Source organism: Gymnogyps californianus, chromosome 12, assembly GCF_018139145.2.
Source record: "Gymnogyps californianus isolate 813 chromosome 12, ASM1813914v2, whole genome shotgun sequence".
NCBI classification, from domain to species: domain Eukaryota; kingdom Metazoa; phylum Chordata; class Aves; order Accipitriformes; family Cathartidae; genus Gymnogyps; species Gymnogyps californianus.
Window position 1 is genome coordinate 23637432 of NC_059482.1, and position 16942 is coordinate 23654373.

At 50.5% G+C, this 16942-nt stretch overlaps 1 protein-coding gene across 3 annotated transcripts in view; it reads right to left on the minus strand.

Moving 5' to 3' along the window:
- CSNK2A2 (casein kinase 2 alpha 2) overlaps positions 1 to 16942 on the minus strand; it is a 28391-nt gene that overhangs the window by 10698 nt on the left and 751 nt on the right. For 2 of the 3 annotated variants that reach the window (XM_050904100.1, XM_050904099.1), the window contains exons 3-4: positions 5831 to 5932; positions 4916 to 4966 (exon numbers count right to left, since the gene is read on the minus strand). In XM_050904100.1, coding sequence (XP_050760057.1) covers positions 4916 to 4966; positions 5831 to 5932 — 153 coding nt within the window. The remainder of the gene's footprint in view (positions 1 to 4915; positions 4967 to 5830; positions 5933 to 16942) is intronic. The other variant, XM_050904101.1, reaches the window with a different exon arrangement.

Sequence of the window (16942 nt, forward strand, 5' to 3'; positions counted from 1 at the left end):
ACGCAAAAAAGACATAGCCACAACCTACAGCAGGGATAGATGTCCTGACTTGGTTGCGCATGGCTCTGATGCACAACCCAGGGCCAGCAGAGGACAGCTGAGCCCTTCCAGGAGTTTGTTTAAATGGCTTGCTTAGGTAACAAACACTATGGGGGGGACAGAGATGCTTAAAACATGTCTTTCTGGGAATCATCACCCTGTTCAACTTCACCTGGCAACATCAATGCACCTGGGGAAGGAGGAGGGCAGGACAGGCAGTGGCAGAACAAGGCTAGACCCCATTTTCTCCATTCCCTAGCTCCTCTGCCTCTCGCTGCCTGTAAGCAGGGAGGGGATGGAAGGGAGGTCACCGATGCCTTTCTTCTCGGGCCCATGATGCTGCCACTTCTCCGACTCATAGACTTCAGCAGAGGCAGCCGTTGGGCAACCAGCTTTCAAGAGGCTTCCCTAGAAGAGGTGCCTGTGAAACCCAGCACCTCTGACCCTCTCGCTGTGCCAAGGCCAACAGTGTGGCTAGCAGCGCCCAGGCTCCGCTGGCTGCGGGGAACAGTCCCTGCAGGAGCGTGCTCAGCCCCGCTGCAGGCAGCCGGTGAACGCAGAAGGCTTTGAAGGACAGAGCCAAGGTTTCCACTGCAAGTGGGTCCTGCAGAGCAGCTGTCCCAAGAAGGCTTTGACAGTGGGCTCCAAATCCCCTTTGCCCAGCCTAGCAGGGGAGAGCAGACACCTCCTTTACAGACATGTCCCATGCTCTGCTCTTACAGATGGCTCTTTGGAGTAAAACTATCAGAAAGATCACTGTGGGGATCACTCAGACCCAGCTCAAACACCTGCTTAGCTAACTGCCAGCACTCAGGATCGCACAAGGCCTCGGAGACCTGGGCTGGTCTCCTGTCTCCATACAGAGCACGAGGAAAGGCCAAACTCACCCACAGGCAGCCTCTACCCCTCTCCAGCTTTCAGTGATATTTTGGCATGCATCACGTAACCAATCATAAACTAATCCCGTTAGTGCCCGAGGAGGCAGAGACATGCTTCCCCTCTCCATGGGGCTGACAGGAGTTAAAACGCTTATTCTTCTCCCTTGAGCGAGCAACACAGCTGGCTACGTGCAGGAAGCAGCATCTGCACAGCAACAGGGTGGCTGCGAGGAGCTGTCGGAGGAGAGAGACACTGCTTTGGCCAGAGCAGGCAGCAGCAAAAGAAAAAGAAATGGCTCCCAAAGCATCCCGGCCTCGGCAGCCATGCAAGGGAGGAGAATCTTTCATACTTCTGCATTGCCTATGCAGGGCAACAACTGTTTTTTAAACTAACCTTGGATGTACAAGGATAAAACCCGCGCGCGCACACTTCCCTCACAGCGACTTGGCCTGAAAATTCACCGAGGTCCAGGTGAAATGGAAAATTTGACTCAAAAGCCTGCTGTCTCCACAACTCCAACAGGCTGAACATCCTGAAGCAACCTTTCACCGCTCACCTTTCTTGCCCATCTCCTCCTCTTCAGCTGCAAACCTGCTAGTGTGTTTTAGGAATGAAAGAGCAAACCCAACTCAGAAGTGCTCCTCGAAAACTGGCTCTGCCCCCTTCTTTCCCAAGGGATTTGCCTCTTTGGAGCAATGAAAGGCACAGTACCAGGTATGCTCATGGACTACACAAAATATGTGACAGCTGACGGTGGTTGAAGGACAGGCATCTCATTTCTAGTTTGAAACCAATTAGCAAAAGACATTTAATTTCACTAATGGTTACTCGATCAACTGCATGGCTCTGCGGTGCAGCTATCATTTAAGGCGGATGACTATGGGTAGCTTGAGTGCTCACAGATGACAAGTAATACAGCAGGTCTGAAGAGAAACACTAGCCCCATACACAAGCTGCTGTCCTCACACAGCAGAATATGCATTTAGTCTCGTTCCAACTCATCATCCCTGCGAGTACAGAGCCGTCACTTTCAGAAGGGACCCAGCCGGGTAATTTAAGAAAACGTAATCAGCTCTAGGGAGGTATCACCTAAGTCTCCTGTTTAAAAATAGCCAAACCGTGTGGAATACAAGCTTGTGCTTCTGATCTGGAATCGTCCACAGCCATGGCTTAGGCCCCACAGAACTGCAGCTTCTGTCCATGTACAGAGAGCCGAGGAAACCCAGCAGCTATTTTCATGGGTGCACGGCCATGAATAGTATCCTGCCACTTGAATGGGCAAAGGGGTGAAAGTATTAACACTAAGCAAAAAATAATAATGTCGAAGGAAAGAAACTGCCAGAAAGGAGACAACTGAGGAGACATCCAAGCTTGTGAGCAACTATTGCCAACAGGACAGAGAAAAATGCAATCTTGTAAAGCGGTCAGCAGCTACCTGCTGTACACAAGCTGCCCCGGGAACCCCCTCACACACCCTGAAGGTGATTTGCCAGCGAGACGCATGGTACTCATCAGTACTGCTGAATCCAGAAGTCAATGCAGAGGTGGGCAGATCAGCAGCAGTCACCTCAAAACAAAGAGGGCAAGTCCCTGTCACCAGGATTAGCTCATGTGGCACTTAACTCCAGCAGAATTTGGCTGTCCAGGGAGATCAGGACTGTGGAGCAGAGCGGACAGTGACTGGGTGCTCTCCAGCTGCTTCACGTACAGAGGTTTAGGGCAAGCCAAGATCTCCAACACAAGTGGTCTCATCTACTCTGTGTACTTTCTGCTTGGCAAGGGCACTTCAGAGCAAGGGAAGAGACAGCTTGGGAGCCTCTGTATAGAAGATATCCACAGGCACCTGTGAGTAGCAGCAGCTCTGTAATCTGCCAGTTAGCTGCGGTCCCAAGAACCTACCCAAATAGGCAGCAGAGCTCATGGGAGCATAGCTCAAATAACCCACACGCCCCATACATAGCTAGTGAAATTCAGGTTACAAATAAGCTCTGAACAGGAACAGCCATACTGCATGCCCTGGGGGACACGCTTGCATTCCCAAGACAAGTTATTCCTGCCTTGTACCAATCAGCATCAAAAGCATCAATACTTTCTGTCTTGGACTTGCACAGCTATGAATCTGGACTTCCTCGAGGAGCCAGGCTTTCTCCTAGGAGGCTAGAAATGATCTGCTGCAAACTAATCCAGTTGTTTCTAATGCAACAGCCAGAGCTGAGCACTGTTACTTCTGCTGTGGCCAGACCAACGTTGCCTTACTGGCTGCAACAGTGCCTGTGATGGCTCTCAGTGTGGCTGGGACGGCTGACCGACCATGTTCTCCAAGCCCTGCATTTTTCAGTTAAGAGTCCCTATTGGCCACCAGCCTCAAGTTACTACTTAACGCTCCACTTCGTAAACATATTTCAGTTACTGGGTGATATCTTAGATGATAATTTTTTCCTCTACGGACACGACAGAGTGGTGTAATCACATTTTGACTAGGAGACACGCAAAGCGATCCTCAGCAAGGTGTGCTGCTGCCCTAGCAACCTATTTTATCTCAAGCCATATATTAAATAAATAAATAAATATTTCTAAATACAAAAAGTTAAAAACTTCCAGGATCAGCCTTATGAAGAGTCCCTGGGTCATCAGAAGCAGGACAGAGGCACGTTCCGGACAGACATGTGGCACTGGAACAGCCCAGCTGATGTCAACGAAGGCCAGACAAACCAAGCCTGCTTTAATTAGCCCTGAAAGGTCACCACGTAGCACTTCTCTCGTGGCTGTTTACTTGATGGAGGCAACGCTCATCTCCCCACCCAGAGCTGTCAGGGCAGACGCTGCTGCAAGTTACTATTACTCTACCTTCTGCAGTAAGTCTCTACGTGAGATTAAATAGCACTAAGACTACCACCGCCAGCATGGCTGCAGCTCTGGCTATGCACAGGGTCCCACCCAGCAGGATTCAGCTCGCCAGACCAACCCCAGAGGGACAGAAACAACGCGTGCTGCCTCGCAGCGTGCGGGGCTGCAGGTGAGATGGTCCGTGGGCCAGCTGACAAGCTGCCTCTTTTCCACCAACACCAACCCAGGGTCCTTCTCTGGGTGTTTGGTGTACCTGCTGAAGCTGCATCCTACAAGATGTGTACCTACATAACACTCCGGCACAGACAGGAAGAAAAAAAGCACCGTCCCATAACATGGAACGAAAGAGAGCTCTGAACAGTGCAGGAGGGGATGACTGCTGGCTTTCTAATGGCAACTGCTCAATTAATTCTCCACCACTGACTTAATGACTTAGGGTAAAGATTCACATGGGGGAAGCAAAGATACCATTAAAATAGGTGTGGTGCTAATTACATATCCCTTTTGTGATCAGCTTGCTGCTGCCAGCCAGAAGCATTTCAGTAGCACAGGCCGTTGTAGCTGCACTCAGACAGAAGGACCCCCATTTCGGGAAGGAGTAATACCACTTGGAGCTCCCCAGAAATCAGAAGAGCCAGGGAATATGCTGCAGCCTCAGGCAAGCAGAAAAGCTCTTAAGATGTATTCAAGACTGCTCAGTCCCCCGCTACCAGGCCCACCGGCAGCGGGAGATATACCCTCCAGCCTCTGCCACCCCACAGTCCCCAGGTCTGAAGGATTCCAGCGCAAATCAGTGTCACCTGCTCCATCAACTGCACTGCTGTAAATAGAGCATCGCAGCACAGGGATTAACTTGGGCTGAATATATAGCACAGCAGTAATTACTAAATTGAGAGGGGAGTAAGAATATCTAACCTGTTGAACTTACTCCTCAAAGTTGGGAGGAGATTCAGCACACAAACTTTTTATTCCTTCTCATCTCAAGCCTATTTACAGGTTTCTGATTTACATGGGGAAAGGAAAGTGAAGCTGACATAGGTGAAAACTCCAAACTCCCCCCATAGCTCTCGAGGAGTATCTGACAACCCAAGATCACAGCACTCTTAACAGAAATGGGAAGCCTCCCCCCTCCACACTCAGGCAGACTCACCTTAAAATCTGTGTTATTGATGTACTCAAACACCAGAGCAGGGGTCTTTGACTGCAAGAGAGAAAGAGTCACGGTTTAAAACACCCTCTTGACCTTTCTTTGCTCCAAGAGACCTGAGAAAGCTTTTGCTTCCTGCCCAACCCTCACTGCGGAGAGCGGGGCAGGAGCAGGACAGCGAGAGAAACGCAGCCCTGCTCCTGCAGCGGGCAGAGGCAAGCTCCACTTATACCCCACGCAGCAAGCACCAACACGGCATTTTGGCCGGCGCTGCTCCTCCCCGTGCCACGGAGCAGAGACAGCACTGGGCAAGGCAAAAGGTGTCACGAGGGGCGAAGGCCTCGCAGCCCATCGCAGGGGGAAGGTCAGCCAGGACTCCCAACGCTACAGCAGCATCAGTTCCTCTCCGTGGCTGCCTGCAGGCTGGGGGTCACAGACCTCAGCCAGCTGCTAGTCAGAGAAAACTTCCTGGGAATGGGGTAATTGTGGCAATGCAGACAAAGGATATGACCTCTGGTCACTGGGCAGGACAGCAACCAGAAGGATGAAAAGTGCTTAATATCCAATTGCCCTGGCAGATACTTGTGTTCCAGATGCCAGACAGAAGCTGGAAGGCTCTGCTTTCGTACAGAAAATTTGTAGGGCTACAAAACTTCTCCCCCATCAGCCATAGGAAACTCACAGAAGACACAGAAGGGGTGTAAAAGAATCTGGGGAACATAGAGAGGAACATGAGCTCATCCAAACCAACCCACCTCAGGAGACCCTAATGAGCTGGACACCGCTCGCTCCTGGCTGGCACAAAGGCACGGGCACAGGCAGCACCTAACCCGAGCTGAGAGCAGAAGTCATGGGGCAGTGCCTGCAGCCGGCAGGGAGGCAAGCCCACCACACACACCACGACACACAGGCACCTACCACTGGATCCTTGACAGTGTCAATCAGATTAATGATGTTGGTGCCACCACGTAGATTCTCCAGAATCTTAACCTCGCGTTTTATCTTCTTTTTCTTCACTGGCTTAAATAGACAAAAGAAATTAGAAGTGAGAGTCCTTTCAGAAATTAACACTGATTTCTGCCACTGATTTTGACTGGATCACATCACCTCCCCTCCTCTCTCTGCTCCCACCCTCACAAGGGAACATTTTTAGCTTCAAAGAGGAGACACACACCTTGCTTGAACTAGGATTTCCCTCTCATCAGTGAAAGCTTTCCACTCATCGGGGGAAAATCAAACCACTCCAGACAAACACAATTGTGACTCCAGTAACTGTGGTTAAAAGCGCTTTGGACTGTTATGTGGAAATCTCAGCACACTCATTCTATGTTACGCATTTAGAGCCACAGGACAAGCATGGCGGACCTCATATCTCAGCTTTTGTTTACCAGCACAAACCAGTTTTTTGCTGCTTAATCCCAACCCATTTCCCAATGAATACTTTAATCCAATGAAACAACAACCTTAGAGTCTCGAACACCAAGACTTCTAGTAAGCTCAGACACTGCTACGCCTAACTATGTGCACGTGTCTTTCGCAACCACCCCAAGAGCAGAGACCGAACTGCACAGCATGCCATCGCATCCATATATCATGATTATTTTTAAAGCCTACAGACATTTTAAACAGTTTTTGACTCCTCCTCGAATCCATGCAGTCCCAGGAACTCCCTTCGCAAAGTAAGCTTTTCTCTGGACATCACCCTGCAGAGAGTGACAAAGAACAGCTGCTCCAAGGCAGGGGCTTGGAGGTTGGGTTAGCTTTTACACTCTGCTGATCCAGCGGTTCACTTCAATGCAAAGGAACGATCATTTCTGTAACTCATCCACTCCCAGGACAACTCTAGCTCTGTGCCTGCTTGAAAGGAAAGGCAGCTTAGAGCAGCTAAGAGGTGAGACATTTTTAATGAGCCTTGGTTAGCGACCGGTGTGGGCATCACCGGTTGTGAGTCACTGAGTCTAACAGCCCTTCATTGCGGAGCTAGAACATCCCCTCCTGCACCACCGGTACCACTGCAGAGACATCTTGCAGGGACTGGTAAAGCCCTTGCCCTATCTCTGAGGTTTGCTGATGAAAACACTCCTCTCCAGACATTTAGCTTTCTAAAACATTCACCATCTGGCACGGAGTCTGGTGTGTGAGGAGGGGAGTAACGGCAAATGGCGAAGAGGTACGAGGCACCTTACCAAAGTGACACACGTTATCAGATGTCTACGTGAAGGACAAGGAGCCACAGGAGCTCAACAGCTCGCGCTCGTCGCCTCGCCTCTGCTGCAGCCTCCCACTTGGATGATGGCTGCAGAGTGCCGATGGGGCAACTCGCACTCCCGATACAGGCAAATCCAAGGCAATCCCTGGTTCCAGACCCCTCACAGGAATGTATGAGCAGACGGGAGAAGGAACAGAAGCTTTTTATATAGTGGGAAAATATGGCATTTATATAAGTGACAAAATATGCTGTCTTTCTAGGCTCTTCAGGTGGCTGAAACCTTCAGATTTGAATCCTGCCCTTCTCCTCTTCCAAGTTAAAAGGCAGGAGCTAGACTTTCAAGCCAAAAGATGAGAATCTCAGCCCGAAGCAAAGTGCCAAAAATAACACCGATGCCGGCACAGGGAGCGTCAGCACCTCATAAAGCCACTGTGGAAAATGGCAGCAGGGCCACCGCAGCTGTCAGCCAGAGCTGGAGCGACACGGGGCAGGGTTCGCTGGAGAGGGGTGACCAGCAGCCCCAGGGCAGTACCCAGACACGGCTGGAGCCGGTGGGAGGTCGGACAGACAGGGAGAAGCAGCCAGAGCAGGGGGACGGAAACCAGCAGAGGTGAGGGCTACATTTCTGAACCTGAGAGGAAGACGCTTCATTAGGGACTAATTTCTTTTACGTCAGCATGGGGACAGACACCACCCTTGTGTCGCCCACATGCACTGATCTTACCAGAAGGCCAAGATGGAATTAGAGGATGTAATTCAGTTACTCTGCTCATCCAGCAAGGCAGATGCACACACAAGCTGTTTTCCAAGGAACTTCAAAGAGGGAGCTGAGCCAATGCCATCCTAAAGGCGCTCGCTGAATGGCCTGGCTACCGACAGACATGCACCACAGACTCTCTGCTGCGACACTTGCACCTGATCGGGAGCTGAAACAGTGCCTGAACACAGCCAAGAGGACCCAAAGCCCACTTTGAAATACCCTTTCCTTTGTACTGTAGTTATTTCAAGGGCCTTTTGCATCAGCTAGGTAGGGGAGGATATCCCTCCGAGATTTCCATTTCTCCTTCCATAGCAACCACCACTCCCACTGGGGCAGAAGATGTTGTCTTCCAGTCACTTCCACATGTTTCCACTTTTTTCAGGATGGGAAAATGATGCCCTGCATGATCTCCACCAGAAATCTACCCCTACCTGCAACACACTTACTAAAAGAGACGAACAGACAAAATCAGCAACTTTTGGGAAAAAAACAGAGAAGAAAGTTGGTCTTTTTTTAATGAAATGCCTGCAGATAATCGCCAACAGCAGCATCTCTGACATCACCGAGGGAAGACACTCCAGCGAACACAGTCTCAGCAAGAGGGAGAGTTAAAAGCCGCTTGCTGTTTGCATGTTTTCCTGCTAAGCTGCAGTAGCGCAGAGCTCAGGCCAGGCTGCCCACACACGGCTACACCACCTCCACGTCGGCTGTGAGCCAGGGCAAGGGCCCTGCGAGCCTCTGGGCAGGGTGGGGGTACGGGAAGCCCTGCTCATTGCAGGGTCCTAAGCAGTGCATCGTCAGAGCGCTCTCTCCACCTGCAGCCAGTGGTCAGGACAGAGTTTTCCACCGCTAGGTAAATAGGGATGAGGCAGAGAGAAATGCCACGGGCTGAAGTAATGTTGTCTTAGAGGAAAAGCTATTGCCTGGAAGTTTCTTCAGAGAGCAATGCAGGGGAATGGAGAATTTCCCCATTTCAGATTTGCAGGAGAAAACAGTGGCGACCGCTGGCCTCCACCCCACCCCGCACAGCTTTCACCTTACCGGCCTACCCAGCCACACACCACCTCCTGCCCACATGTTGTCCCATGCCGTTCCTCCAGCCACAACTGCAAATGCCGTCTGCTACCCCAGAGCACATCACGGGGGCTCCGTTTTTGCCCAGTAACTGATTCCAAGCCCAAGCTCTTGCCTCTGGCAAGTCAAACACCTTGGTGCAAACCACTCCAGCGCACGGCCAGTACTGCACTGGAGCTAACCATTCACAACGACAGAAACTCCGCTGACTTCCCTCCTGTCCCCAGACTCCAGTACTGCTGAAACCACAGGCAATCAGCAGCATATCCTCCAAGCACCAGGATTAAGTCTGGGTCGCTACAACTGTCTCTCAGAGTCACCGGATCTGTCTCTCCAAGGATGTTGACTCCAAACACACATGGATTAAATGTGAACTAACTGAAGCTATTATGGCCTCCAACCATCTGCCTCTCCCAGCAGGGAGAGCTTCTAAAACACCAGCCCTTGCAGCCAGAGTATTTTAACAGTACTCACTGGGCTATTTTATTAAACCACGCTATGAACAGCGGCATTTCAGGTTGTGTCTCCCACACAGCTCAGTGCCCCTGCTCTGGGAGGGGGATTTCCAGCAGAGGAATGGAGCAGGCACCTAGACAAAATTAACTGCTCCCGAGTTTGATCCGCCTGTGTTTACAAGGCAACGTTTTATACAGGTGCAGACTCCAACTCCATCTGTTCCCACGGCAGAGGCATTTCAAATCTTTCCTCCACGCTGGGATTCTCCAGTGACCAGTATGAGTCAAACCCTCACTGCAGCCTTTCCCTCCGAGGCAGGCTCCGACAGAGTCCCTCTGCTCTATGCAAACACCTATTTCCATGAAATCTGTAGAAACTTCACAGGTTGGAGACTTCTGTCGCATTTGGTTGAAATTGGTCTACCAGTGCAAAAACTACTGGGGGGGAGGAGGGGGAGAAAGGCTGACAGACAGCAGGATTGCATAAGGCTCGTTTCCATAGGAAACCAGGCTAAAAGACATGTCTCAGTTTAACTGTGTCTACACTGGGAGGGGCTTAATTACTTCAACTGCAGCAGCACCCTTAGAACAACATGACTGTCTAGCACAAGCCAGTCTTCCAGTTTCCCAGGAAATTGCTTCCTTTCTCAAGCAAACTGGAAGCGAGGTGGCCGTAGATGGTGGAGACAAAACATGCAGCTCACGGCTGTCCACTACGCTGAGCGCCCAGAGCCGAGGGACAAGGTGACCTCCAGCCACAGGAGGATGGTCTCTGCTGGACCCGGCAGCTCTCACTCGACTGTCCCCAGCCAGCCACCCTTTGCTGCAGGTTTCCTACCCTACCAGCCAAAAGGATCCCATGAGGGTGCTTCAATCCACTTGAAAGTCAGGTAGAAGAGGCAGTGACAGCGGCCAGCGCTACCCCGACTGCCTTTGCCCAAAGATTGGGGAGCATCATGCGATGCCATCCCTCTGCAGAGGTGAGAAATGGCATGGGATAAGTAGTTGCTTTGCAGTCAGGTAGATGCAGAAGAAAACACCTCTCTGTGACCAAGAGATCAGATCCTGGGTCATTTTCCATGAGATCATGTAAACTTGTAAGCAGGGAAGGAGTCCAGCTGCAGCAAACACCAGCTGGGAGAATTAACATTGTTTGCTAAAATAAACCGTTAAATACAAGGCTGCAACCATCACTTCCTGTCTTGAACGAATAAATGGCTGCCTGGTTAATCATCTTTTTTGCTTGGTTTCTAAAGCAAAGGGAGTACGCTCTTCTCTCAGATGCTTCAGTTCCAGCCTTCCCCAACAACCTGGGGACCCATCGCTCGAATTCAAGCAAAGAGAGAAAATAAATTTGTTATCCAAAGTTCTCTGCGCATTTCCACGCTGAGAAAGAAAAGTAGTGACCAGGAAGGAATGTGAAATACAAGTTAAATCCAAAGCATAAAAATCATTTGACATCAGCCAAAAGCAGGCAGCCAGGCAGCACACACACACCACCAGCTGAGGAGCACACGTGCTGCTCTGAAAGAGTCACAGAAGGTGCTGGGTTTTGCCCAGCAGGTGCTCTGAAAAAGAACTGGGGTTAGCGCAGCAGGGGAGAAGGTTTAGCAGTCAAAAGAGAGAAATCCACGAGAAACTAAAGTCATTTTTTCCACCACCCTGTAAAGAAAAAGATCTATTCTTTGCTCACCAAACCTGAATAGCCCGGAAACACCACGATGCTTCCAGTGAACGAGCAGGGAAATCTCAACACACAATGTCCAGGACCAGCAAAAGGCTTGAGCAGCATCCTTATGACAGGCTTTAAACATTTAAAAGCTGGCACTAGAAGCTCATTCGTCTCTAGCAAGCATTATCGAAAGGATCACAATAATCAGCCTATAAAGCCTGACGCCAATTGCTCAATAGGAAAATTGGCTTCAGAGCAGCAGTGCTTATTTGGCCAGACATCAGCTGGGAAACCAAATAATCATATTCAAAAGAGCTACAAAATCAAGGAGCCCACTTGTGTTAATATTCTGTTGGTTGTTTGCATCTTACAACTTCCATTATGGGAATTCAAACTGTCCCAAGCTGCTCTTGAATTTTAGAAAAAGAGGGAAAAAAACCTACCCTGACACTACTAAAGCACTTTTGCTTTTTTATTTAAGTTCGGTAGACTATACCAGCACGTGTTTTGAGGGCAGTACCGTTCTTTCCTTCAGAATGCCTTTCCTCCCCCGCTAGCGCCTCCCAAAACAGCCCTCCTGGGGCTCCAGGGCTGCCCACGATGCATTAAGGCTTCTACAGTCAACTAAGAGGGAGATGCACAAGGACCAAGCCCCGATCCCCACCACCACCATTACAAGGGATGAGAATCATTCATTCATTCAGGCTCTGCCCTAGGCCACTGCCAACAGACACAGTGCCGTAACTCACCCTCCTCGCAGGAGCTGCAGCTTCGCAGCTCACCAGTTCCTTGGTGCTAGAATACCACCGCGAGAGTTACCAGCTGCATCTCCAGGCCTCTGCGAGACACCCGGTACCGTCTCAGTTGGTCTCAGCTCCAAACAAGGCTGGACTCCAGCAGCCAACTGTGCCAAGCTCAGTGTGGGCAACTGGCGTTTAAAAGAGAAGAGCTGTGTACCCGGCTCTCTTGCAAAAGGGCTCATTTCAAGACTGCCAGAGGAGGAAGTGGGCCAGGGAGAGCTGATTCAGTGCATGCAAACGCAGGAGGAGCAAGAGACACAGACAGCTACCAGGAGCAGGCATTGAACGGCTTTGGCAGAAGGTCACCGATGCAGTCAAAAGCTCCAGCCTGAGGGACCAACATCATCCAATCCTATTTCCCTGTGCAATCCCTTCTGCACACCAGCACGGGAGTCATTTCAGCCCCTATCTGGAACACGCTGATGTATGTGGGCTCTAAAGCTTTTAGGGACAGACAAAAATTTACCAGAGCCACAGGGCTACCTCCCCCAAATGGTTCTCTAGCTACTAGAGCAATACTTTGAGTTCAACACTGGAAGGACCTTGCAGCAGTGCCTGCTATGAGCAGCAGCTCTGGAGGGTTCACACAGCCCGAAAGGGGGAACAGGGGAAAAAAAAGCGCCAAACAAACAAGAATGCACTTGTGAAACCACGTACATGGTTGAAAGTTCCAGTTCATGGACTCAACGCAGAGGGACAAAAGCCACCAAAGTAGAAAGGGGCTATTTCATCACTGCTGCACAACCTCCATTTCACTGGTCCCTCTCCTTGTAATTGCATTCTTCCCCTAACCTCCGCCTGCGTGTTGTGCCTATGCAGATAGTAACCATACAAGGAGACAAAACAGTCTCTTTATGTGATGGGTTTAATGCTCCGCAGACAAGTAGAGTGTACGTAGACACGTGCATCAGGAAAGCAGGACTCCTGCACAGAGCTGACAATATGGATGCTGTAATCTCCGCTTTGAGTGGACACTCAGGTGGTGGTAACCAGTACAAGACAACGGGCTGTGAAGGACGCTGCGGTACAGCTGAAGCTCACCAACAGCCATAACTGTAGGTAACTTTAACAGCAGCATTCTCGCCACAAAGAATCACCCACAAAAGTTACAAGCAATGTGGAAAGTTTATCTTTGGCTTTTAGAGTGGCAACTTGCAATGCTGTTCACACCCCCCAGGAACACTGTTACCCCAGAATGGAGGATTCACTTTTAAGGCACAGGAGGAGACCGGCAGACATTTTGGAGCTGCATTAGCAGAAAAGCGAAATGAGAAGTTCATCAAAGAGACAGCACAAAGGTTGCAGACTGACCTCAGTGGTCCACCAAAAATCTGTACATATGTGGTTAGATATGAAGGAGCAGAGCTGTGCTTTAGATACCCGTATTGGATGTAGACGATACATGACTCACTGGAAACAAAGACCTCTTAAACTTCCTTTGTACATGCCGAGGAATGTCAGACCTCATCCTGGGAGTCAAACCTTAGCATCAAATTTAAGCAAGACACAAAAGCATGTACACGACATGTTCACACATTCCCTCTTCCTGGCTTGGCCCTCCCCTAAGCATGTGGGAAGCACACCCACAGCGGTACCGAGGCTAGCCAGATCAAAAAGCCCACAAGAGCCTCCTACACCAGCTAGGGACTGCAGGAGCACAGCTGCTGGCTACCTCCATGCCCTACTACCCGTGAGGGGTAGGAAAGTCAGTACAGTGCAGAGTCCTCCACTACCTGGCCAAGATGACTTCAGCTCCACCGCTTTTTTTGCTGAATCTTTGCTCCCTGAACAGGTTGAAAAGGTGGGGAGTTGCCCTCTGCCTCGCTTCTCAAGATAAAGGCTTTTGGAGGACGCTTGGCAGGGGGTATCTGTGTGGCAAACCAGGGCTCCTGCCTCGCTGCTTTGCATGCACTGTCCTACATGGCGCGTCCTGATGTCTTGCTGCAGTGGAGTGAGAAGCAACCTGCTTGCTTCGTTTGCCTTTTCTTAAAAGAGCTGCAGATTCTTTCTGGGAAAAGTGACATGAAGAGCATCATATTTGCAAAGAAAGGCACTTGACCCAGGAAATGGTAACGTTATAGTCGTCTGCACGATCTTAATTCTGCTCCTTTGCTGACACATGTTATGACCGCAACTAGTGGCATAAGCACATCCCATTTTCCTGCAGGATTATGCCTGGTCCTGCACTTGGGGTAGCAGAACAGAAAGGCAACGCTGGGTACTGGCCAGGCAAACGGGGCATCTTGCTTTATGCAAGCCCAAAAGCCCTGGGGCACTGTGATACCAATCAGAGCCATTAGCTCCCTGGCCTTGTCCAAAGCTAAAGTCTTCACAGGGCACTTAAACAAACAAGGCAAGTGGCTGCCAGAAGAGGAAGAGCGGTTATCTCGTTCATGCAGCACTAGACTAGGACCTATGCTCTAGTCTCAGCTTTGTTGAGGCTAAGGGACTTGCCCAAAGTCACACAGGAAATCTCTGTGGCTCAGTTCTGCATCAGAGAAAGGGTGATAAAATTTCCTGACCTCTCTGGAGGAGGGTACAAGATGTTCAGGTAGCACAACACCAAAGAAGGGGAGAAAAAAAGGCAGGGGAAGTACTTGCTACGTGCTAACTTGAGCTCAGTAAGGATAGGCTGCTTCAAAGAGCAAGGCCGGGAAGAGACACCAGTCACCTCCTATAAGGCGCAGATATTAAAACAGTGACTCTTGCTAAAAATCACTGTAACACCTAACATAAATTGTCCTCTCAAAAAACCTTAAAGGGAAAGGAGCAACTGTGCTAAACAGCCACGTCCATCACCCAGCAACAGTCTTCCCCTTTGTCCCACCCCGACAGCCACACAAAAACCTGAAGACTTTTGGTTGCATTTCCCACCTCACAGGATCCAGCCTGAATTAGGAAGAACAGAGCCTCCCAGCCTCTTTGCTAAGGCTCCACTGTAGATGCATGCGATTACATTCGCAATTAAGTTTGAGCCTAGCTACAGGAAACCAGAGGCACTTTCCACAGATCAGAGTGATGTTATTGCCACACTTCGCAGGTTTTCATAACATACACAACACGGTGCTCTGAAACTCACTTTTCACTGACCCACTTTCCACTGAGAAGAAAGTTCATCTTTATTTATCTGGACTTTCCGCTTTTCCTTGCTCACTCGCAGGAATGCTGTCTGCATGTTAATGCAAGTGGGGGGAGCCAGGGGAACTGGTGGCAACACCATCCGCTTCAAATCTGGGACAATCCAGTCCCCTGCTCGCAGGCCATTAAGGCAACACATTCAGGCCCCAAGGAGAAGGAGCACCCAGCCGCCCTCGGATGACTCTTGCCAGCTGACTCACAGTCCAATGCTGACAGGCTCCCTAGACATGACAGAGTTCAGCTGCCACAGGGAGAGGAGCATCGCTCCAGGGGAGGCTCTTTAGGCTGGGAAGAGGCAAGGAGGAAGATTTCTGATGAGTTTCTCTGCAGTCTCTTCTCAGCCTCGTGGTGCCTTTCTAAGTGGGACAAGACCTAGGATCTCAACAAACCACACCAGTCCTGAAGAGACCATCAAGGGCTCCAGAGCAGCATGCAGAAGTGCACAGTTTCCCCAGCCTAGACACAAGCCATCTTGCCGTAAAACCCAGCTCTGCACTGGCTACCTTTGACTACTCTCTCACAGCAGAAATTCCCACCTGCCCCTACTTAAAAAAAAACCCCCAAACCACATAAAGCATCCAAAGGAGGAGGAGGCCCAAACAGCATGCCAGAGGAACTCAGCTTGGCGAGGGCACGTGAGCCTCACCACTCTGCCCTGACGTCAGGCTCAGCCACAGGGGCTCTCCCGAACGGCTCACCTGGCCACCACCTTGACCACAGCCAAAGCAGGGGTGCGCACACCTCCTCCCAGAGGCAGACAGGAGATCACGCCTTGCCTAGGAGCGGTGGCTGGACAAACCACGACAAGTTCTCTGGGAAGCCAAAGGAGATCCCAAGGAAGCAGGCACAGTGAGCGAGTGGGGATATCAGCAGAGACAAAACGAGACAGCTAGCCACACTACAGGAGCGGATCTAGCAAATGCCTTAAGGCTACAGCCCGGCAGAGTCGCGTGTCCTAGGTAGCTGCTAGTCTCAGTGGCTGCAAGGGCAGGCTAAGCTCAGACCCCCCTGCATGCTGCGGATAAACGTGTGCCCAAATTCTTAAAACACCCGTGGTCAGACACTGGCTCCCATGTGCTCTTGGGGAATAAGTGACAAGTGTTGCTGATCCAACAAGTGACAGCCACAAGTGTCAGCCAAGCCACAACCAAAAGCACCTCAACTCTAACCTTTCATTTCTGTTTTTTTTAACACTCCTGTCTACCCCCAGATCACCAACACAGATTGCTGCTAGGACAGTTACCACAGCTTGCTGTAAGGCTGCTGCTTCAGCACCAAACACAGTAAGGCATGCCCTGCAGCGGCTAACCCGTGCATTCAGCCATCCCAAACTACAACCTGTTACGGCTGCACGAAGGTCCCCACAGCCCGACCCCACTAGGGCCAACACACCAGAATACAGGACGTCGACGTTGCCAAACTTCAGACAGCCTCTTTCAGTCTCCTCAAGTTTCCATGGTGTTTTTGGCCTGCCTGCGGTGAAGTTCTTTTCCACTTAAGATCCTCTAAAGGACTGAATATAAAATTTTGCCTGCTTTTTTGACTGCTGAGTATCCCACAGCCTGGCTCGGAAAAGGCCACGTGCCAGCTGTCTAGAGGTTAACAGAAGGATTCCTTCCTCCAGCCTTCGCATTCCTGTTGACATGGCAGTCCCTGGGCTGTTTTAGACAGGCATTGCCAGATACGATTTACCAAACGCAGGCAGCACATGCAACGCTGTTCAAACGTCAGGACTCGCAGCTCTCCTCCTCCAGAGGAGCTCTCAGCCCAGAGCTATGCTGGACAGGAGGGGTGGAGACATCAAAACATCGCTACAGCACGCGGGACACCAAATCCATTTCCAAACCCACCATCCCAATGTCCTTAACGAGAAAACAAGAGTTTTGGGGTGAAGGAGGAGATCCAACAGTCCTTTGGCCCTG